Source organism: Ranitomeya imitator, chromosome 6 (assembly GCF_032444005.1).
Source record: "Ranitomeya imitator isolate aRanImi1 chromosome 6, aRanImi1.pri, whole genome shotgun sequence".
In the NCBI taxonomy this organism is placed as follows: domain Eukaryota; kingdom Metazoa; phylum Chordata; class Amphibia; order Anura; family Dendrobatidae; genus Ranitomeya; species Ranitomeya imitator.
In genome coordinates, this window is record NC_091287.1 from 493,248,500 (window position 1) to 493,273,595 (window position 25,096).

The 25,096-nt window shown below is 42.2% G+C and overlaps 1 protein-coding gene across 1 annotated transcript in view; it reads right to left on the reverse strand.

The window, feature by feature from the left end:
- Positions 1-25,096, reverse strand: part of MATN2 (matrilin 2) — a 169,946-nt gene that overhangs the window by 120,470 nt on the left and 24,380 nt on the right. The window contains exon 2 of the mRNA XM_069731663.1: positions 17,143-17,259. Within this exon, the coding sequence (XP_069587764.1) occupies positions 17,143-17,259 (117 nt within the window). The remainder of the gene's footprint in view (positions 1-17,142; positions 17,260-25,096) is intronic.

A 25,096-nucleotide genomic window follows, 5' to 3' on the forward strand; every position in this document is an offset into this window, starting at 1 on the left:
TATGCGTTTCTATGTAAAAACGGCTCGCTGTGTGGATGTTCAGGCTTTTGACCGTCTTCTAACTACATCAGGTTTCTAAAAACTCCAAGCAGTTAAAAGGAGGAGTGACCGGTCAGTTCTACTGGTGTTTTCCACTCTGAAGATGCTCTGTACTTTATACAACCCCTGGCAAAAATTATGGAATCACCGGCCTTGGAGGATGTTCATTCAGTTGTTTAATTTTGTAGAAAAAAAGCAGATCAAAGACATGGCACAAAACTAAAGTCATTTCAAATGGCAACTTTCTGGCTTTAAGAAACACTAAAAGAAATCAAGAACCAAAAATGTGGTAGTCAGTAATGGTTACTTTTTGTAACCAAGCATAGGGAAAAAATTATGGAATCACTCAATTCTGAGGAAAAAATTATGGAGTCACCCTGTAAATTTTCATACCCAAAAATAACACCTGCATCAAAATAGATCTGCTCGTTAGTCTGCATCTAAAAAGGAGTCTACTTGGAGAGCTGTTGCACCAAGTAGACTGACATGAATTATGGCTCTAACACGAAAGATATCAATTGAAACAAAGGAGAGGATTATCAAACTCTTAAAAGAGGGTAAATCATCACGCAATCTTGCAAAAGATGTTGGTTGTTCACAGTCAGCTGTGTCTAAAATCTGGACCAAATACAAACAACATGGGAAGGTTGTTAAAGGCAAACATACTGGTAGACCAAGGAAGACATCAAAGCGTCAAGACCGGAAACTTAAAGCAATATGTCTCTAAAACAGGAAATGTACAACAAAACAAATGAGGAACGAATGGGTGGAAACTGGAGTCAACGTCTGTGACCGAACTGTAAGAAACCGCCTAAAGGAAATGGGATTTACATACAGAAAACTAAACGAAAGCCATCATTAACACCTAAACAGAAAAAAACAAGGTTACAATGGGCTAAGGAAAAGCAATTGTGGACTGTGGATGACTGGATGAAAGTTTTATTCAGTGATAAATCGCGAATCTGCATTGTGCAAGGTGATGATGCTGGAACCTTTGTTTGGTGCCGTTCCAATGAGATTTATAAAGATGACTGCCTGAAGAGAACATGCAAATTTCCACAGTCATTGATGATATGGGGCTGCATGTCAGGTACAGGCACTGGGGAGATGGCTGTCATTACAAATTCAATAAACACAAGTTTATGTTGATATTTTGGACACTTTTCTTATCCCATCAATTGAAAGGATGTTTGGGGATGATGAAATCATTTTTCAAGATGATAATGCATCCTGCTATAGAGCAAAAATTGTGCAAACATTCCTTGAAAAAAGACACATAAGGACAATGTCATGGCCTGCAAATAGCCCGGATCTCAATCCAATTGAAAATCTTTGGTGGAAGTTGAAGAAAATGGTTCATGACAAGACTCCAACCTGCAAAGCTGATCTGGCAACAGCAATCAGAGAAAGTTGGAGCCAGATTGATGAAGAGTCCTGTGTGACACTCATTAAGTCCATGCCTCAGAGACTGCAAGCTGTTATAAAAGCCAGAGGTGGTGCAACAAAATACTTGTAATGTGTTGGAGTTTTTTTTTTGTTTGTTTTTTATGATTCCATAATTTTTTTCCGACATAATTGAGTGAGTCCATAATTTTTTCCCTATGCTTCATTACAAAAAGTAACCATTACTGACTACCACATTTTTGGTTCTTGATTTCTTTTAGTGTTTCTTAAAGCCAGAAAATTGCCATTTGAAATGACTTTAGTTTTGTGCCATGTCTGTGATCTGCTTTTTTTCTACTAAATTAAACGACTGAATGAACATCCTCCAAGGCCGGTGATTCCACAATTTTTGCCAGGGGTCGTAATACAAGTCATTGGGAAAGCTCAAAAGATGCCCATAAGATGGCCAGACTTTTTTGGAGCGTTTTGCCATAGTTTTTGCTTAAAAAAGTTAGATATTTCTTCATTATTCAATGTAGTGGAAAAAGTGACAATAAAAAAGACATCCCAAGAACCATTACAAAAACCCTCCAAAAAACTACCGGCGGCCAAATCCATAGGAAAAACCAGGAAACAACTGGAGAAATGACCTAAAAAAAACACTTCAGTAGAAAAAAAAACTCCAGAGTTTCTTGATGCATTGTATGCTTGAAAAGCTCGTTGGCTTTGCCCGAGACGTTCTGTGTACGTAGCCTTAAGGGCAATTTACACTGTAATAAAACCTTGAAGGAGCTTCGTTAAAAATGCTTGTTTCAAGATTATCTTGCTGTATAAACAGGCTGCCAAGAAAAATACTTGTTCATCACTGAAATTATCCTCAATGTGTCATAAAAAATCATCTTTATTGGCACATCTTGCTGTGTAAACAGGACTTGCACTGCCGAGAACCATGGCAGCCTCGGTGCACTAAGCAATCTAGTGTAGATCACTCGGTGTGCATCGTTTGGCTTGGCCTTCCTGAGTAAACACGACTCGCACCGCCGAGAACCATGGCAGCCTATGTGCACTGAGCAATCTAGTCTAGATAACTTGGTGTGCATTGCTTGGTTTGGTCTGACTGTGTAAACAGGAATCTCACTGCTGAGACCAATGGCAGCCTATGTGCACTGAGCAATCTAGTGTAAATCACTCGGTGTGCATCGCTTGGTTTGGTCTGACTGTGTAAACAGGACTCGCACCGCCAAGAAGCATGGCAGCCTATGTGCACTGAGCAATGTAGTCTAGATCACTCGGGGTGCATCGTTTGGTTTGGTCTTCCTGAGTAAACATGACTCGCACCGCCGAGAAGCATGGCAGCCTATGTGCACTGAGCAATGTAGTCTAGATCACTCGGGGTGCATCGTTTGGTTTGGTCTTCCTGAGTAAACATGACTCGCACCGCCGAGAAGCATGGCAGCCTATGTGCAATGAGCAATGTAGTCTAGATCACTCGGGGTGCATCGTTTGGTTTGGTCTGACTGTGTAAGCATGACTCGCACCGCTGAGAACTGTCAAGAGCCCTGCTGCAGACTTACAGCAGGAGTCTGTGCACATGTTACAGAAGGACAGAGAGAGAGTAAGGAGCACTGCGGTGAGCTTATCTGCCGGAGGGCAGGACCTGAAACACGTGACCTCCGGAGGGAGTGGACGAAGGCGTAGCCAGATGCTGAGTAGCAGCGGTGACTGGCACAGTAGTATGAACGTGCTGAAGTCAAGCCGGGAGATCGATGAAGTACCAAAAAAGGGTGAGACGTAAGCATGGTCGAGACGTAGCAAAAGGTTGGGGAGCCGAAGATAGTGGTGCAGTACAAACGGGGCAGACAGGAGGGAAGTTAGAGTTCCAAGCCAAAGGTCAGAACCAGAAACAGACAATTAGCACAAGGAAAAGCACAGAACGAGACACCGACCGAGTCGTACACAAGCAAGCAATGTGACAAAACAGTATGCAAGCACACGAGGGGTCAGACACACAGCCAAGACAGATGTATCACTGACAAGGATCCCCAGATGAAGGCGGGTAAATATAGCCCTCCCCAAACCAAAAGGAGGCTATACAAATTAACCCCAAGAGGACATGGAAGGAACCCTGTCCACAACCATGACAGAACCATGACAACCTAAGTGCACTGAGCAATCTAGTCTAGATCACTTGGTGTGCATCGTTTAGTTTGGTCTGACTGTGTAAACAGGCATTCAAACGACCGCCGATAAAGTTTACCGATCGGCGGTCATATGGTGCCACAAATCAGTCAGTCTAAACAAACCCTTACAAAAGAGGAAAAAAGACTTTGGCCTTATTTTCACTTTATCTTCACACATATCTGATCAGTAATTATATGAATTGTACTTTTCCTCTTATTTGAATCTATGTCTGATTTTGGCTTTTAAAGAAAAAATAAGATGAAAATATATGGATGAAATGCTGAAGTGTGAATAAGTCCCTGTTATTGGGAAATGCTCTATTTCTCCTGCTTTAGATCGTTCTACAGATGATGATATTATACAGGGACTGAATTGCTAATGTCTTCGTTCGCATTGACGCCAGCTGCAGCGACTATCGCAAACCACAGAAATAAACTCTACAGATAATCTCAGCTCCCATTAAAAACGATAAAAGAAATGATTTGGTCCCATAGAAAAGGTTACGACTAATTATAAAGGATTATGAGAGTTATTTGTAAAGAAACGACTAGAGATTTTGCTTCTTTTATGGAACGGGAGTCTCTGGGGGGATAAAATGAAATGGTCTTGCGGAAATGTAGGAGGGCTGTACGAGTGCACGAACGCAAAGAATAGATGCCAGGCATTAATCATAGTGCATTTGTGTCCAGGCCGTTAGGACATGCTAGGAGTTGTAGTTTCCTAGCAAGCCGCACATTGCAAAATATAGCTATACACATATGGGCAGTTGTAATTAAGTAAATGTCTGCAGTCATTCATTATAATGGGTGACAGATAGGGTAATATTGAGCTCTTTTAAAGGCACGTAATGGATGAGGTCTCTCTTGACTTTTTCAAGTCAACTCAATTTCTCCAACTTCTCAATGTTCCTTTCTGTTCTTCAGCCATAAGGGGGGTAACAGCCTGAGAGCAACACTAAAAATCGAGAGCACAGCCTGTATCTATGCAGTATGGCATTACTATAAATGACAGCTAGGGGGTGACACTGCAAATTTTAAATTCCAGCCCTGGAGCTTCAGTTTAAAGGAGTATGCTGCAGGACCAAGGAGGGCCTTTCTCAGTGAGGTACAGTTGTGCTCAAAAGTTTACATACCCCGGCAGGATTTTTGTTTTCTTGGCCTTTTTTCAGAGAATATGAATGATAACACCAAAACTTTTTCTCCACTCATGGTTAGTGGTTGGGTGAAGCCATTTATTGTCAAACTACTATGTTTTCTCTTTTTAAATCATAATGACAATCCAAAACATCCAAATGACCCTGATCAAAAGTTCACATACCCTGGTGATTTTGGCCTGATAATATGCAGAGAAGTTGACATAAATAGGTTTGAATTGCCACTAAAGGTAACATCCTCACTTGTGACCTATTTGCTTGTAATCAGTGTGTGTGCATAAAAGCTGAGTGAGTTTCTGGGATCCAGACAGACTTTTGCATCATTCATCCAGCCACTGACATTTCTGGATTGTGAGTCATAGGGAAAGCAAAAGAATTGTGAATGGATCTACGGGAAAAGGAAAGGGATACAAAAAGTTATCCAAGGAATTGATAATGACAGTCAGCAGTATTCAAACTGTGATTAGCAAATGGAAAATCAGGGGATCTGTAAAAACAAAACCACATTCATGTAGACCAACAAAAATGTCATCCACAACTGCCAGGAAAATTGTTCGGAATTCAAAGAAAATTTCACAAATAACATCAGCTGAAATACCGGACTCTGAAAACTAGTGGTGTGGCTGTTTCAAGATGCACAATAAAGAGGAACTTGAAGAAAAATGGGCTGCATGGTCGAGTCGCTATTAGAAAGCCATTACTGCGCAAATGCCACAAAGTATCTCGCCTACATTACGCAAAACAGCACAGAGACAAGCCTCAATACTTCTGGGACATGAGTCCAAAATTGAACTTTTTGGCCACAACCATAAACGTTATATTTGGAGAGAGGTCAACAAGGCCTATGATGAAAGGAACACCATTCCAACTGGAGGTGTATCGCTGATGTTTCCGGGATGTGTGAGCTACAAAGGCACAGGAAACTTGGTCGAAGTTGAAGCAAAGATGAATGCAGCACGTTATCAGCAAATACTGGAGGCAAATTTGCAATCATTAGCCTGGAAGCTGCACATGGGACGTACTTGGACGTTCTAACATGACAACGATCCAAAACACAAGGCCAAGTCGACCTGTCAGTGGCTACAGTAGAACAAAGTGAAGGTTGTGAAGAGGCCATCTCAGTCTCCTGACCTCAATATCATTGAGTCAATCTGGGGAGATCTCAAGGGCGCAGTTCATGGTAGACAGCCCAGGAATTTACAGGAACTGGAGGCTTTTGCCAAAAAGAGTGGGCAGCTTTACCATCTGAGAAAATAAAGAACCTCATCCACAACTAAGACAAAAGACTTCAAGCTGTCATTGATGTTAGAGGGGGCAATACACAGTATTAAGAAATGGGGTATGTGAACTTTTGATCAGGGTCATTTGGATGTTTTGGATTGTCATTATTATTTAAAAAGAGAAAACATAGTAGTTTGACAATAAATGGCTTCACCCAATCACTAACCATGAGTGGAGAAAAAAGTATTGGTATTATCATTCATATTCTCTGAAAAAAGGCCAAGAAAGCAAAAATTCTTCTGGGGTATGTAAACTTTGAGTACAACTGTAGCTATTAATGCTTCCAAGGTATAAATCACACTGGGGTCCTAACGTATTATGCATTATACATACTCCCAGTCAGGACCTTTCTAGTGAACATGACTTCGCTCCATACACATGTATTGAGCAAGGCCACACACCTTCTAGAGACGCGGCTGTCCAGTGGGCATGGCCAACTAGAGCACGCGGACTTGCTCCTTACAAATTGATAAGCGTCTTACCAGCGAATCCCAGCAGCACACAGTGACTGCAGGTTTATCAATTTGGAGCGGACAACCCCTTTAATTTTATAACATTAAACAAGTACACAACAAAAAACATTGTATGCAGAGTAAATACCTTCTAGATAAGGTGTATGCGATTTGGCTAGTGCAGAGTAGGTCCCAAATAAGTCCACCCCGACGTGCGTTTCGTCCCACTTCCTCAGGCTCCCTGTTATGATCTGGTGATTAAGGAGTGACATGCGTCTAGCTCTGAGCAGGTGGCAACTATACTGACCGCAGTCCCTAAGCTCAACACAATACTAGAAGTAGCCGTGGAATGCTCCTAACTCTGCCTAAGCATCTCGTCACAGCCTAAGAGCTAACTACCCCTAAAGATAGAAGCAGGAAAACTATCTTGCCTCAGAGAAAATCCCCAAAGGATAGATTAGCCCCCCACAAATAATGACTGTGAGAGGAGAAGGAAATGACATACGTAGTATGAAACAAGATTTAGCACAGGAGGCCACTTCTAGCTAGATAGAAATAGTACAGGAAAGAACGCTGTGCGGTCAGTAATAAAAACTAGAAAAAGTCCACCGCAGAGAAATGCAAAAATCTCCACACCTGACTAAAGGTGTGGAGGGCAAACTCTGCTGCCCAGAGCTTCCAGCTTAGCTGAATAGGACCATACTGAAAAGCTGGACAAATGAACAAAAACAAAGAAAGTGCTGAACAACAAAGTCCACAACAAGTGAACCGCAAAAGGACAAGTAAGGACTTAGCTTAGATGAACTGGTCAGAGTGTCAGGAAAGTCCTAAGAGCAATGACTCCAGGCAGGAACAATTGACAACTGGCAATGAATGAGGGAAAAGGCCAGACTAATATAGCCGAGCCAGAAAGACGATCAGTGAAAACAGCTGCTGAAGCTATATCCAAGAAGCAGCAATACCACTCAAAACCACAGGAGGGAGCCCAAGAGCAGAACTCACAAAAATGCTACTTACAACCACCGGAGGGAGCCCAAGAGCGGAATTCACAACAGCTCCCTGAGGAAGAGTGACCTTTATATCTTCTATCTGTTGCTGCACTCCCAAAAATATTAGCATTTTCACTAATATGCAAATGAAATGTTACTGTAAGTGCCCTGGGCATGACAAAGCACTTCCAAAGCCTTTGCCTCCATACATAGTTTCACAGCACAGAAATAGACTCTTTAGCTTGATTGATAGTTCACTGCCTGTGTAACGTCAGGCACTAGGCAAGAAAATCATACAGTAGGTTAACAATTAAGCTGAAGAGGATGGATCTTAGCAAGGAAACAAGCTCAGGAAGCATAGGTATGGGAAGTGCTCTGTCATGCCCGAGCATGCCTACCTCATTTGCATATGAAAGAAAAAGCTTATCACTTAGGAGTGCAGCAACAAATAGAAGATATAAAGGTGTCAACGGATGTACATTTTAAAGATGCAAATGCCAATATGTGAGGTTTGGGGGTTGGAGTCATCTTAATGTCAGATTCTCTTTAAGAAATAGGTTTAACTTGATTGAAACAATAATATTCTGGTGGTTAATATGCAGAACTGACGAGTCCAATGCACCAATAATCTTTATGTTGCCCTCTGAGAATATAATGTAGATATTTTCTACAATGCTTTCTATTAACAAGCCTTGCTTGCACTGTACATGACAGATGCAATTAGCACATTGCATGCTCCAATGGAGAACCCCGGCTCTGTATTTGGGTTTCAGGGATACAATCAGTGCAGGGTAAACAAAGGCTTATGGAATAACATAGGGTTTGCTGCTTATCACGTGTCCAGTGCGTTTCCTTTCTCATTTAACTGCTGGAACGTGGTCACCTCTCAGTATGAAGAAAGGAAAAGGCCTTGATCCAGGAAAGATGTTTCCGCAGGATAATTATTTCAAGCCAAAGTGTAATTACTCATGAATGTGACATGTAAACGTTATCTTTCATTCCTAGGAGGATATCATATTGAGCAGAGACGTGTAATGGAGCCATAGTGACCTGTCACAGCCGGATAAGGTCTCTGCATTCTCTCAAGATAATATGGCTTTGGATACGAAAAGTTGAAGATCATTTTGGAATACGTTTCCTTTTTAATCAAAAGTTTCAAAATTCATTGTTGATTAATTTTAATTTTTTTAAAGAGGTCATCCAGAATTGAGATCATGATGACCGATCCTTAGAATGGATCATCGATATCAGATCCATGGGAGTTTGTCATCCAGAATCCCACCAATGCCACGGCGGCTGGCAGTACGAAACTGGAAAAGTGCAGCTCGTACACCGTATAGTGGTCATTTTTGGGTACTGCAACTCAGCTTCCATTAAAGTGAGTGTTCCGGTTCCGTGGAGTGTACATGTCCGGAATCTGCGGAATCAGCTAATCGGAGGGATGTCAGATTAATAGTATAGTTATCGGGGGCAAAGGGGTTGGGAATCCAGGCCCACTTACACAGTGGGGCCCACTCAGACCTGTGACCACCACTGTTAACTGTATTGGGAGCCAATAGAGTTATCTCCATGATACAGCAGTGAGCTATGGACTCCCTGCCCAAACACTCTCGGTTTTTTTAGGCTGCAAGTTGATTTAGACCTACAGTCATGGCCAGAAGTTTTGAGAATGACACCAAAATTATATTTTCACATGATCTGCTGCCCTCTGGTTTTTATTAGTGTTTGTCTGATGTTTATATCACATACAGAAATATAATTGCAATCATATTATGAGTACCAATAGGTTATATTGACAGTTAGAATGAGTTAATGCAGCAAGTCAATATTTGCAGTGTTGACCCTTCTTCTTCAAGACCTCTGCAATTCTCCCTAGTATGCTCTCAATCAACTTCTGGACCAAATCCTGACTGATAGCAGTCCATTCTTGCATAATCAATGCTTGCATTTTGCCAGAATTTGTTGGCTTTTGTTTGTCCACCTGTCTCTTGATGATTGACCACAAGTTCTCAATGGGATTAAGATCTGGTGAGTTTCCAGGCCATGGACCCAAAATCTCTATGTTTTGTTCCATGAGCCATTTAGTTATCACCTTTGCTTTATGGCAAGATGATCCATCATGCTGGAAAAGGCATTGTTGGGCGCCAAACTGCTCTTGGATGGTTGGGAGAAGTTGCTCTTGGAGGACATTCTGGTACCATTCTTTATTCATGGCTGTGTTTTTAGGCAAGACTGTGAGTGAGCCAATTCCCTTGGCTGAGAAGCAACCCCACACATGAATGGTTTCAGGATGCTTTACAGTTGGCATGAGACAAGACTGGTGGTAGCGCTCACCTCTTCTTCTCCGAATAAGCTGTTTTCCAGATGTCCCAAACAATCGAAAAGGGGATTCATCAGAGAAAATGACTTTGCCCCAGTCCTCAGCAGTCCACTCCCTGTACCTTTTGCAGAATATCAGTCGGTCGCTGATGTGTTTTCTGGAGAGAAGTGGCTTCTTTGCTGCCCTCCTTGAAACCAGGCCTTGCTCAAAGAGTCTCCGCCTCACAGCGCGTGCAGAAGAACTCACACCAGCCTGCTGCCATTCCTGAGCAAGCTCAGCACTGCTGGTAGTCCGATCCCACAGCTGAAACAGTTTTAAGATACGGTCCTGGCACTTGCTGGTCTTTCTTGGGCGCCCTGGAGCCTTTTTGACAACAATGGAAGGTCTCTCCTTGAAGTTATTGATGATGCGATAGATTGTTGACTGAAGTGCAATCTTTGTAGCTGCGATACTCTTCCCTGTTAGGCCATTTTTGTGCAGTGCAATGATGGCTGCACGTGTTTCTTTAGAGATAACCATGGTTAACTGAAGAGAAACAATGATACCAAGCACCAGCCTCCTTTTAAAGTGTCCAGTGATGTCATTCTTACCTAATCATGACTGATTGATCGCCGGACCTGTCCTCATCAACACCCACACCTGTGTTAATGGATCAATCACTAAAACGATGTTAGCTGCTCCTCTTAAGGCAGGACTGCAATGATGTTGAAATGTGTTTTGGGGGTTAAAGTTCATTTTCTGGGCAAATATTGACTTTGCAAGTACAGTAATTGCTGTTAAGCTGATCACTCTGACATTCAGGAGTATATGCAAATTGCCATTAGAAAAAATGAAGCAGTAGACTTTGGAAAAATTAATATTTGTCTCATTCTCAAAACTTTTGGCCATGACTGTAGAGTACCGCAGGGACAGGCAGGGTACATCAGTGCCTTGGGGCAGGATGCCATCATGATGTCGTAACACCATCTCTCCGTGCAGTGCCCCAGGGTCCTGGTCATTGCAGTAATGTCATTTTCCACTAGGGGGAAGTGATGTTACGTTTGGAGGCAAAGAAGGACAACTGAATCCAGGTATCACAAACATGCAACATATTTCGCACTCCAGGCCACCAGGGGGAGCTATGCTCCTATTTATTAGGGCACTCCCCACACTTAGGTAAAACTGGTTGCCTGGATAGGAAGTTAGTTGTTTGCTGGCTGAGCTTCGCTCAGGTAGTTGGTCCCTGACAGGGGTGGGATCCTGTCAGAGGCCGAGACAGAAGGACACGGAGCTGTGCCTGCCCTGAGTGCGGCAGCTTCTAGAAAGAGACACTGAAGGAGGACTGTATTGTAGAGAGGGTGAAAAAGTCATAGCAAAGGAGTGAATATCAGAGGAGTGCTGCCCTACACCGGCTGCCTCCTTCTAAGGCACAAGATCTCGGTAGCCGGAACACCGAGGGAGCAACAGTCCTTCATGCCTTGCTCCAGAGACCGGCAGGACAGCTAATTTCACGTTACCTGCCCGCCCTATACCCAGGAGGCAAGGTGGCACCCACGAGAGGTCGGGGCATGATAGAGTCCCTGTAAAACGCCTCAAGCCACCGGTCATACGGGTTTGTCCTATCCATCTGGGGGACAGAGAGAGACATAACATCTGTAACATCTTCAACAGGGGTGAGGACCTTATGAGAAGCTTAGCAGCAAGGTACTACAACACACGGCGCTAGAGGAAGGCTACTGATTTCTACCTGGATAAGGGGACTCTGGACTTGCCTCCAAACCGGCCGGACTCTGCCTGCCCTGTGGTCTGTACCCTGGACTGTGGATGCTGAAGCCTTCAGTAAAAGATAAAGAGACTGCAACCTTGTGTCCTCGTTCTTCACCGCGCCTCACACCATCCACCATCTACACACTGGGAAGCCCTGGGGACATACTTCACCTGTGGAAAGGTAAACCATCTAGCTGCCATAACATCACCCCAGCGGACCCCTAAGCAGCGTCGGTCACCCTGACCGAATACCACAGGTGGCGTCACGAACATTTCCCCTTTAAAGACCTTTCCCCCCTTTTACAACGGACCTCCCGAGGGCCATGGACCGGGTCAGCCACCATGACATCCCCCTTGAGAATCGAAGGACCCGGTACCAAGTACCCCTAGCCCTTGGGGGCGCTCCACTCCCAAGAAACACACCTGTGTCTTGGTATTGCTCTAAGGCCGGCATCACACTCAGCGTATGCAAATACGGTCCGTATATTACGGCCGTAATATGCTGAAAAGTCCCGAAAATAGTGGTCCGTAGCCCCTCCGTAGGCAGGGTGTGTCACCGTTTTTTGCGCATGGCATCCTCCGTATGTAATCCGTATGGCAGCCGTACTGCGTGTTTTTATCGCAGGCTTGCCAAACCGACATACGGCTATACAAGGGATCCATGTGTTAAAAAAAAAATAAAAACATATATACTGTCTCTATATATATATATATATATGTCAGTAGACATATATATATATATATATATTATTCCTTCATACAGCGCGAGATAGCAAAAAGCCGGTAATTCAATTGCCGGCTTTTGCTTTCTCCATCCTAAACCCGACATGATATGAAAGCCTGGGAGCTTTCTAGGTAAGTTCCCACGATCTATGAACAGCCAGCAGAGGGCGCCTCACCACAAATGAAGCTAAATATAGATCATTGACCTATATTTAGCTTCATTCCCCGGGGTTTTGCAGCAAGGAGCAGCCTGCATTAGCGGAACTCCTTGCTGCAAAATGTTTTAACCCCTTCAGAAGGATTTACATCGTTGGACTTTACAGATCTGCGAAAGGTAAGTATATTGTTGGTTTATTATGTTTTTTCTTTTCCAGAACGAGGGTCTTCAGTGATTGGATTGGGCGTTAAATAAAATATTACAACAACCTTTGTTTTTATTTCATTAAAATAATTTTTAATAATGTGTGTGTGTTTTTTTAAACCCTTTCATTCAATTGGATTAATAATGGATAGGTGTCATAATTGACGCCTCTCCATTATTAATTAGGCTTAATGTCACCTTACAATAGCAAGGTGGCATTAACCCTTCATTACCCCATATCCCACCGCTACACGGGAATGGGAAGAGAGTGGCCAAGTGCCAGAATAGGCGCATCTTCCAGATGTGCCTGTTCTGGGGTGGCTTGGGGCAGATGTTTTTAGCCAGGGGGGGGCCAATAACCATGGACCCTCTCCAGGCTATTAGTATCTGCCCTTAGTCACTGGCTTTACTACTCTGGCGGAGAAAATTGCGCGGGAGCCCACGCCAATTTTTTCCGCCATTTAACCCTTTATTTTAAGAGCTAGAACGGCCAAATTTTGCAGATACACACTACTAACATTAGTAGTGTGGATTATGCAAAAAAATGGTGATATGAGATGGTTTACTGTATGTAATCATATCATGTCGGGTTTTAGGAAGGAGAAAGCAAAAGCCGGTAATTGAATTACCGGCTTTTTGCTATATCGCGGCTGTATGAAGTAAGAATATATATACATATATGTGTCTCACTGACATATATATATATATATACCTATTCTATGTGTACATATTTATTCTACATATTCTACTGTAAGCTGTCAGTGTGATTTTACTGTACACCGCACTGAATTGCCGGCTTTTCTCTCTAACAGCGCTGCGTATTTCTCTCAAGTCACACTGCCGGTCCGTGTGTAATCCGTATTTTTGGGGCTTCCATAGACTTTCATTGGTGTTTTATTTGCGCAATACGGTGACAAACGCAGCATGCTGCGATTTTCTACGGCCGTAGAAAGCCGTATAATACTGATCAGTAAAATACGGCAGATAGGAGCAGGGGCATAGAGAATAATTGTGCCGTATTTTTTGCGAGTTTTACGGACGTAGTTTCTGCGCTCTTACGTCCGTAAAACTCGCAAGTGTGACGCTGGCCTAATAGTAATGCTTTTAGTTTTTGTGTGCACAGTTCCAGTCCACAGTCTTCAGGACATCTTCTGGCTGTTTGTGCTTCTCCTTTCCATGAGTCACTTGTCTGCGCTTTCCAGTAACCTCGCTAACCCGCCTGCCTGCAGTTTCCAGGACATCTTCCTGGATGTCTGTGGCTTCCAAGATATACAGACTTTCTAGCTTCTCCGGAGTGATGCCTGCTACCTGTCCCCGGTCTTCTAGGACCCTTCTATGTGTCTGTCTGTGCTTTTCAGGATGTCTTTGTGGCTTCCATGGTATTAAACTTTCTTGTAACTCTGGAGTTTTGTCCACTACCTGTCTGCATCTCCATAACGTCTCCTGCTTGTCTGCGGTGTCCAGTAACTCTGCAATCTGCCTTAGGTCTTCAGTGACTCTGCTTTCTGTTTCCCATGTGCTACACCCACCTGCTGCACCAACGCCCATGTGCCCACCCGGACCTTAGGCTTAGAGGATAACCTCACTGTTTCCTTTCATGTAGATGTTTTTCTTTTTAATTTATGTTTATTTATAGAAGACATTTTAAGAAACATATGAATGTGCGATTTACAAAAGTTGAATTTATTTATTTTTTTTCCATATAAAATATCTAAAAGAAAACAGCGGTAGTTTATTAAAATAATATTATTCAGCAATATACTCTCGCTTTCTGCCTTTCACTGCAATGCAGTATTTTTATCACTTAGACTCTTTCCAGGACTGAGCAACACCTCCAAAGTCAATAGTATATGCTGCACCCTCCATGGTGCATTTTGGCAAAGAGATGAAGTTTGCTTGAAATCTCGGGAAATTGTCAGCGTGCGATGGATGAATCACATTTCTGGATTCTGATTGAATTTTTATGCTATTATTTAATGAGAGGATTATACAGAAAGCCTACATTTCAAGCATCTGCTGCCGCGTCTGATATCAGACACGTGTGAGGCTCTGTTTCCATTACATTTAGCCGTATATCTGATTATAAATAAGAAGGAGGTGTACAAACCATATCTGCACCCACACGTCTGTAATATTGGTGCAATTCGTTGCCCGAATTACTGCCTCTATCATACCTAATGCAGGTGAGATCATCATAAGAATCTATCTGCACTTTTAATATCGTTCCACTGCAATATACAGAACTGTGCAAAAGTTTTAGGCAGGTGTGGAAAAAAATGTTGCAATGTAAGCGCTCAGGCAAACATCAGTGGATCTCGGTCTGATCACAGACTGCAATCCATAGACTGGCCGCAGGTCTGTCCGAAAGTGACAACCTCATAGAAATATATGAAACTGTCATGCTCCGGTTGGGTAACTCACAGCCAGTATATATAAACCCATTACAACATTAGCCGCACCCGTAATAAGGTGCGCTATGCAAAGTGACCAAAAAACAGGCCACATGTTTTTTTGGTCACTTTCCATAGCACATTTTATTATGGATACGACTAATCTTGTACATGCATGTAATGGGTTTATATTACTGATTAAATCATTAATTACACTTCTTAATTGGGATACCCATTGTTCTTACTTTACATTATCTATGCTTGCGCTATTACCTATGTAGCCTTTTTTTTTACTATGTGTACAATAAAATCAAATAATTTTTAGCTTCAAAACTCGGGTTATTTTCTGACAATTGATTATTTGGAGTTGGTAATGGCGACTTTTATAAAAATCATAGGGGCTTCATTACCATGTTGAAATGTCATTACCATGTGTTGCTGTATGTTTTACTTACTGTATGGGATATTTCTGATTTTGAAGGTACTCGGCAGGACGGTTGTTCTAAACATCTTGAATGACTAACCACATATCATCTGTGAATGTCTACTAGAGCAAATCCTTCCTAAAATCCCAGACAGGCTTGATGAAGTTAAGATCAGGGCTTTGTGGGGGCCATATCTTCACTTCCAGGACTAGTTCTTCATTACACTGGAGATAGTTCTTAATGACATTGGTTGTATGTGTGTGGTCTTTCTGCAGTACAAATTTTGAGCCAGTCAGACTCCTCCCTGATGGCATTACATGATGGGTAAGTATCTGCCTGTATTTCTTGGCATTTGAAGAAATGGGCACCCTTGAGTACCATAGGCCAAAGAAACTTAAAAGGAACCTGTCACCCCCAAAATCGAAGGTGATCTAAGCCCACCGGCATCAGGGGCTTATCTACATAATTCTGTAATGCTGTAGATAAGCCCCCGATGTATCCTGAAAGATGAGAAAAAGAGGTTAGATTATACTCACCCAGGGGCGGTCCTGCTGCGGTCCGGTCTGATGGGCGTGGCGGTCCGGTCCGGGGCCTCCCATCTTCTTACGTTGACGTCCTCTTCTTATAGTCATGCTGCGGCTCCGGCGCAGGCGTACTTTGTCTGCCCTGTTGAGGGCAGAGCAAAGTACTGCCGGGAAAGGTCAGAGAGGCCCAGCGTCCCTGGGTGAGTATAATCTATCCTCTTTTTCTAATCTTTCAGGATACATCGGGGGCTTATCTACAGCATTACAGAATGCTGTATATAAGCTCCTGATGCCGGTGCGCTTAGCTCACCTTTGATTTTGGGAGTGACAGGTTCCCTTTAATGCAGCAGATAAATGGCAAATTATTTAGAAATCGACGCCGATTATTGCCAAGTTTTTCATTGCATATTATGGGAGAGGATCCTACTTGGGCACCCAATTAGTAGATACAGGAGTGCCATGTTTACTATTTTTCAATTTCCAAGTTTTTTTGAAAAACATAATTTTTCAAAAATGTTGATTTTTTTCCATATTGAAAAATTCAGAAGTTTTACAGTATTCACTCTAACGACAGAGCCTGACAACAGTCTGATATTCTCTGTTTTCTAAAGATCCCTTTACAGCATTTCATTATCATCACAGGCAGGAATAAGGAGCACTCATCCACATTAGATAGCTCATCATTTTGATGATAGCTACCTCTCCTGACTCCTCCATACACCAGAATGCTCCTCAGTGCGCTCCTGTTTTCTGTATATGAAAGACACTCTGAAACTCCTCTGGCGCAAGATTATCTCCAGGGAGAATAAAAGTATCACCCATTGGAATTCAACAAGTTGAATTCTTTTCTCTCCCTATCGAGGAACAGTCGGCAGGCCCCGATACACATTACACCATCAATGGTTCCTACTGATATCGGCAGGTTCGACATTAGTCTTACACTGAGATGTAGCACATTTACATGTAGATAACACAGGACTCACCATCAGCAATAAGCCACGTCCCACCTCCTCCCTGCACAATGACCTCTGCACAGATCACAGAGCATGCACACAACACTCTCCCATAGAAGTGCATAGGTTGTTTTCTGATTGAGGTTTCATGGTCATGAAGCTGCTCTAAAGAAAATCTCCCTAAATCATCTAAATAAAAAAAATAACAATGGAATCACTTACTTAATATATTAGATTGAATTTCCACGTCAGTTTGTCCCCTTGATTGCTGTTTTTGTGCCGCCTCTGAAGCCAGGAAGAGTAGCAGAAGCATAATGCACACACTTAGGAGGCCCATATCTGAAAACAGATACAAAATATACGTATTCTTATACTATTTCCAGCAATGTACAATACATAGTCACAAACCACCATGGATAGAAATGACGTTATGATGTAGCCAAATAGCAAAAAACTGACTAGCATTTCCAAATCAGCAAACTGGTGCGTACAGGTGTGAACTAGGAGTATTCATCTCCATATACAATAAACAAAGTTGAACTATATAGTGCTAAAGCATGTAAATATGTAATTTATGAATAACATTACTGCTCTAGATAATAAGAAAAAATAAAGATGCTTAGCACATAATTTGGCCAATTCATGCAAGCCCAGCAACCAGCGACAAGGCGATCTCAGATCTGCTGGGAAATAATGTGTCTAGTGTGAATACCTCTCGCTGAAGCCTTAATCTTACCTACTCAGAAATTCAAGCTCCAGCCTAAGAGAGGTATTCACACTAGACACATTATTAGCCAGCAGATCTGAGATCGCCGTGTCGTTGGTTGCTGGGCTTGCATGAATTGGCCAAATTATGTGCTAAGTGTCTTTATTTTTTCTTATTATCTAGAGCAGAAATGCTATTCATATATTACAAATGTACATGTTTTAGCACTACAGAGTACATCTTTGTTTGTTATTATATAGCCTGACATATGGAGAAGCCACCATGTTAGAGTTATAGGAAAGATGATGTGGCATGAACACGATAACCTCCTAGGGTCCTTCACGGTCTCATTCAGACATCAATCATTTTTCTGGTACGCAAAAAATCCTTTGTGTGTCATCAGTGTTTGGTCAGTTTTTACCATCAGTGTTTCATCAGTGATTTTCTTGTATGAAAAAAAAAACCTGCAAAATGTGTCCTATCCACTACAATGTCAAAGGGGTTGTCCACTACTCAGACAACCCCTTCCGAATTCCTATGTTTCCTCCCTATAAAAATAATAACACTTATATTCACCTCCAGTGCCGGCGCCGTTCCAGTGGTGTCGGCACTGGTTTCCCATGGCTCAAGTGAAATTCCAGCCAATCAGGGCTGGCTTCAGTCTCCCTGCCTCTGGATGTATCACATACATCCGAGGAAATGAGAGATGCTCTCCGGTGGAACCAGCCTTGACACCGCTGGAATGACGCCGCCACCAGAAGTGAGTACTGTTATCAGTTTATATGGAGGAAATATAGGGATTTAGAAGGGGTTGTTCGAGTAAAGGACAGCCCCTTTAATCATGAACAGCACACACAGCACACATTTTTATTAATTGTCTTCCAGCAGGACAATAATCCCAAACATATTTCAAGAAGCACCCAGAAATGGATGGAAACAAAGTGCTGGAGATCTCAGAAGTGTCCAATACTGAGTCCGGATCTAAATCCCATCAAACACCTGCGGAGAGATCTTACAATTGCTTCTGGGAGAAGGCTCCTTCAAATATGAGAGACCTGGAGCAATTTCCAAAAGAAGCGTGATCCAACATTCCAGATATGGGGTGTAAGAAGCTTTTGATGGTTATAGGAAGTTATTGCAGTTAATTATTCCAAAGGGTTTGAAAACACATATTAAGTTGAGGGTGCCAACAATTTTCTCTGGCATATTTTTTTTTGTGTTATTCCAATACACACAGCACACAAAGGAAATAAACAAGTGAGTAACAAAACGTGTGAGAGAAATACTTCATTTTCTGAAACAATTTCAAAGCTGCCAACACTTTTGGCCATGACTGAATAGTTTTGGAGAGTGTCAAAAATTAATGTCACCTTTGATCAGATTCAAACTCAGGACCCCAGTGCTACAAGACAACTGTGCTAATTACTGAGCCACTATGGTACCCATAGTTAACACTCATGTTTTTCTTTTTATTTCCCTCCATAATACCACTAGGGATTTTCCTTCTTTTTTATTTTCTATTCACTGCCTGTTGTAAAGTGTAATCCATCTCCAGTTGAAGAGGTGCCGAGACGGATTACTGAAAGTGAGTGGTGGCTTGTCATTTTCTCTCTACTTCTGCTCTACTATCTGCTATTCTGCTTACAGGATAACATGGAGTTTAACTTTTAGTTCAGGGCAGGCAATTCACTGGAGAATGGCAGCCATCAACTGAGGGAAATCAAGTTCCTACACCTACAGTTCTGGCAGAATGCTGAACACTTTAAATTTAAAAATGAGTAATAATTACCACCCACAGATTAATGTTTTACATCTGGTGGAAGAAATGCAATGTCTGAATGTTGCCTTTGAAGAAAACAGAAAGGAAGAAGGAGCTCCGAAAACAACATAGCACTTTCGGGAGGTCAGCTGTTGGAGCCATTACCTGTAGAAGATTCTACCAGACATCTATATACTGTAGCTGGGATGAGACAGTGGCAGACTCACATGCCCCGTGTATACTACAAATAATAATAAAAAAAATCCTCTATTTTACAGCTCATGGAGTCTACAACTGGAGCTGTTTATTGGAAGACTTTCCAGGATTTCCAGATTATATAAATATAGTAAATATTTTATTCTGGAATGATTTTAAGAAAAACCCTTCTCAGGTTACCGTCCAGATACAGAAATCAGCGTTTGTCTATTTTAATGGTCCTATTAGAAGAAGATTTCTCTACGACTTGGACACATTGTCTTGAACTAACCTTGACCGTGGAAGTTTTCCGAATTGTTTTTTGGCAACATTGTTTTTCCACGTACACAGCGCTGCAATGAATTCAGAAGGAACGGCGACAAAGCTGTACTTTTCGTACAGTGTCTGAAGTCATTAAGCTTTTATGATCCTGATGAAGGTGCGACTGACGTTTGCGGGGTAGTAAGAAGTCCACGTCTGATCATAAATGACAAACTGGCACAGCCTCCACTCATCAGATGCTTTCTGCATTAGGCTTGGCGACCTGGATAGGGTTTCTTACTTTCCTTCTGTGATTCATAAATGAAAAATGAGATCTACATACAGTATGTCCAAATATGTTTGTCTTCAAGGAGTCAAGTTAGCACCTTTGGTACCTGAGGGGCCTGAAGATTTGCTGGATGACTATTAATATGCAAAACGTAATAATGTCCGGTTTCCTTCAGGCAGAGGCGATGATTACTTCTCATTAGGTCTTCACGGTCGGGCTATAAAGTTGGCTGAGTCACTGGTTCCCTCTAACAAAGCATCGAGTATGATGCATGGAGGACACGCCAGATGTGCTACTCCTAACACAGGGCTAATATATACTGTACATGCAAAAGAAAACCAAACCTGGTCATGGAAAGGTACATTTTCCAACTAGAAAATAAACATGGAGCTGTGGTGTGGGATGTAATTTAATGAACATCTTTGACATCTTAATCAAAGACCCAGACTGGTTTGACCTTAAAGGAAAGGTGATAAATATACGATCCTTTGGGGATTCACCCTATGAGTCCCCCACTGAATGGTGGTTACGCATGTGCAATAAATGGGGGACATGGGACAGGACTAGCCTTATTTGTTGGGCGCAAGTGTGATAGTCACTCAATAACGCAACCATATTCTCATTTTTCGGTAGGGAACTCAATAATGAGATGCTCAGCGACCATACATTTAATACCAGTTCTGTGGGAACATAATAAAGATTACCCAATGACTTCTTTTTTTACTTCTATAATTGTCTTTATGACAAGGTATAAAAGTAAACTTACTGGGGTCTGAACTCTAACACCCCCAGAATTGAAAGAGGGGTTAAAGGGCTGGTCGGAAACTAACATTGATTTCAATCCTAAATGTCTATTTATTTATTTAGTACAATAATCTCTTTTATAATATATTTTAATTAAAAATACCCTACAATCTCATCTCTAACTGCTTTATTTATTTTTTGCCTTCTTCCAGTTTGATGACAGTGCTTGTTGGGGAACTCAAACACAATGCCATCAAGGGACAGTAACTGTGGTCACTGCCACAGCCCCTGACCTCACCGGGATACAAAGCATCATCAGTGATGTCTGCTTCAGAAGCTAGACTAGTCCCAGATCTACTATGCAGGTCGCTGATGTATGCTCTGTAGGATCTTGTCACTGTGCAGTACTTTCAATGCACAGTGACCGTGCGCTCCCTTTCCAGCACTAATGAGAAGTCATGAGCCATCAAGAGAGTGCACTGCCAGTGCGCATTCTAAGTAGAGGACCCAGCGAGCAGGAAAAGCAGAGATCAGTCCCACCCCCAATACACATCACTTTCAGTGGCGAGGCTTGTCTCTGCTTGTTATGATCCGGTGACCTTGGAGCAACATGAAAACTTTCACTGGAGTAGGTGGTAACTATACTAACCGCAAATCCTGATCTTAACACCGCAACTAGAAGTGGCCGTGGGGTGTACCTAACAAGCCCTAGACACCTCGTCACAGCCGGAGGACTAAATACCCCTAAAGATGGAAATAGGAATACTACCTTGCCTCAGAGCAGAACCCCAAAGGATAGGCAGCCCCCCACAAATATTGGCTGTGAGTAGGAGAGGAAAGACACACACAGTCAGAAAACAGGATATAGCACAAGAGGCCACTCTAGCTAAAATAGGAAAGGATAGGACAGAGTTCTGTGCGGTCAGTATTAAAACCCTTCCAAAAATATCCACAGCAGATTATAAAAAAAATTCCTCCATCTAACTAAAGACGTGGAACGTATATCTGCAACTCCAGAGACTACTAAACTCAGAGCAGGAATACAATCAAAAAACAAGCACACAGCTTGTGTGCCATAGAAAAAGAAACAGACACTTATCTTTGCTGAATTGGCAGCTAAGCAGGAGAAGCCAGACAGAGATCCAACACTTCCCAAGAAACACTGACAACTGGCAAGGACTAATGAGTCCTGCAAACCTAAATACCCCAGTCAGAACTGCAATCAGCAGATACACCTGTCCAGGACTGCAGCCCAGAGACAACTGCATTACCACCTACAAACACCGGAGGGAGCCCTAAAGCAGAATTCACAACACTGCTTGAAGGAGGGAGCGCACTGTCACTGTGCACTGAAAGTAATATTGCATAGTGATAAGGGAGCTTAGCCGCCCTGAAAATATCTGGGAATTGACAGCTGACACATAGGCAGTAGAGCTGGGACTTGCCCTGACATGGACATCAGTGATGACGCTTCATTTCAGGGGGCTCAGAGGCTTCAGAAGTGATTGAAGCACCGGCCATCTAATGGCAAATGAAGCATCATCATAACAGAAGTAGATAAAAAAAATAAAGCAGTTAGATTAGAGAGGGAACAGTAGGGAATTTTTAATTAAAGTATACTAGAAAAGAGATTAGATTATTACAATAAATATACATTTAGGATTAAAATCAATGTTCATTTTGAAACAACCCTTTAAGGGGCTTCATTTTAACATTTGCGTGATGTGCTGTCCCTGTACCTCATAGACTTGAGTGTGGTCTCAAAAATAGCCAATTGTGTTTTTTCCAACCGTCCCATTTACAGTGTATGTCTGAAGTGGGAGAATACATGCTCATCCTGCTCTGCAAACAATAACAGGGACCTAAAGGGGTACTCCCATCTCCAAGATCTTACCCCAATATGTAGTATGTGTAATAATAACTCCAATTAGAAATGTAGTACAGTTTTTGTGATTCACTATGTCTCTTTCCTCATAAGCAGGCATTGCAAAACCTTAGGTATCCATTGTTATGACCACTGATATAGTGACAGTAAGGCCAGCATCATACTACCGTGGAATACAGGTGAGTGCTATGCGAGAAAACATCGCATAGCACTCTGCCCAGTATTAATCTATGGGGCAGCTCACATCAGCGTTTATTAATAAAAGATTAATTTTCTGAAAAAAATGGTGTGGGCTCCCTTGCAATTTTTGGAACCAGCAGAGGGAAAGCCACGGCTGGGGGCAGATGTTTATAGCCTGGGAAGTGAATAATACCCATGGAGCTTCCCATGCTATTAATATCAGCTCAAAACTGTATACTTAGCCTTCACTGGCTATTAACCCCTTTCTGACATCTGACGTACTATCCCGTTGAGGTGGTATGGGTCCGTATGACCACCGACGGAATAGTACGTCATCACCGATCAGGCCGGGCGTCAGCAGACTATCGCAGCTGACATCCGGCACTACGTGACGGACCGTTCCAGGCACATTAACCCCCGGCACACTGTAGATGATCACAGCATTCCGGCGGCACAGGGAAGGATCACGCAGGGATGAGGCTCCCTGCGTGCTTCCCTGAGACCCTCGGATCACGTTGCTCTGAGGGTCTCCGACCTCCTGCTCAGAGCAGGCGCCGGGAAGCCTCCGTGCAGTGCCTGTCAGATCGCTGATCTGACACAGTGCACTGCAAAATGTCAGATCAGCGATCTGTCACTATAATGTGATGTCCCCCCCTGGGGCAATGTAAAAAAAAAATATTTACATGTGTAAAAAAAAATAAAAAAAATTCCTAAATAACGAAAAAAATATATTGTTCCAATAAATACATTTCATTATCTAAATAAAAAAAACAATAAAAGTACACATATTTAGTATCGCCGCGTCCGTAATGACCCGACCTATAAAACTGTCCCACTAGTTGACCCCTTCAATGAACACTGTAAAAAAAAAACAAGGCAAAAAACAATGCTTTATTATCATACCGCCAAACAAAAAGTGGAATAACACGTGATCAAAAAGACAGATTTAAATAAACATTGCACTGCTGAAAACATCATATTGTTCCTCAGAAAACGAGCCGTCATACAGCATCATCAACGAAAAAATAAAAAAGTTATAGTGCTCAGAATAAAGCGATGCAAAAATAATTAGTTTTTATATAAAATAGTTTTTATCGTATAAAAGCACCAAAACACAAAAAAAATATAAATGAGGAATCGCTGTAATCGTTCTGACCCAAAGAATAAAACTGCTTTTACCAAACGTGGAATGGTATAAACGCCTCCCCCAAAAAGAAATTCATGAATAGCTGTTTTTTGTTCATTCTACCTCACAAAAATCGGAATAAAAAGCGATCAAAAACATCACGTGCCCGAAAATGGTACCAATAAAAACGTCAACTCATGGCGCAAAAAAACTGGACCTCACATGACTCTGTGGACCAAAATATGGAAAAATTATAGATCTCAAAATGTGGAGACGCAAAAACTATTTTTTGCAATAAAAAGCATCTTTTAGTGTGTGATGGCTGCCAATCATAAAAATCCGCTAAAAAAACTCGCTATAAAAGTAAATCAAACCCCCTTCATCACCCCCTTAGTTAGGGAAAAATAATAACATTTAAAAAATTTTATTTATTTCCATTTTCCCATTAGGGTTAGGGTTGGGGCTAAAGTTAGGGTTAGGGTTGGGGCTAAAGTTAGGGTTGGGGTTGGGGCTAAAGTTAGGGTTGGAGTTGGGGCTAAAGTTAGGGTTAGGGTTGGGGCTAAAGTTAGGGTTTGGATTACATTTACGGTTGGAATTAGGGTTGTGATAAGGGTTAGGGCTGTGGTGAGGGTTATGGTTGGAATTAGGGTTAGGGGTGTGTTTGGGTTAGAGTTTCAGTTAGAATTGGGGAGTTTCCACTTTTTAGGCACATCAGGGGCTCTCCAAATCCGACATGGCGTCCGATTTCCCCCAACATTTGGGGTATCAGCGTACTCAGGACAAATTGGACAATAACTTTTGGGATCCAACTTCTCCTGTTACCCTTGAGAAAATACAAAACCAAGGGCTAAAAAATAATTTTTGTGGAAAAAAAGATTTTTTATTTTCACGGCTCTGTGTTATAAACTGTAGTGAAACACTTGGGAGTTCAAAGTTCTCACAACACATCTAGATAAGTTCCTTGGGGGGTCTAGTTTCCAATATGTGGTCACTTGTGGAAGGTTTCTACTGTTTAGGTACATCAGGGGCTC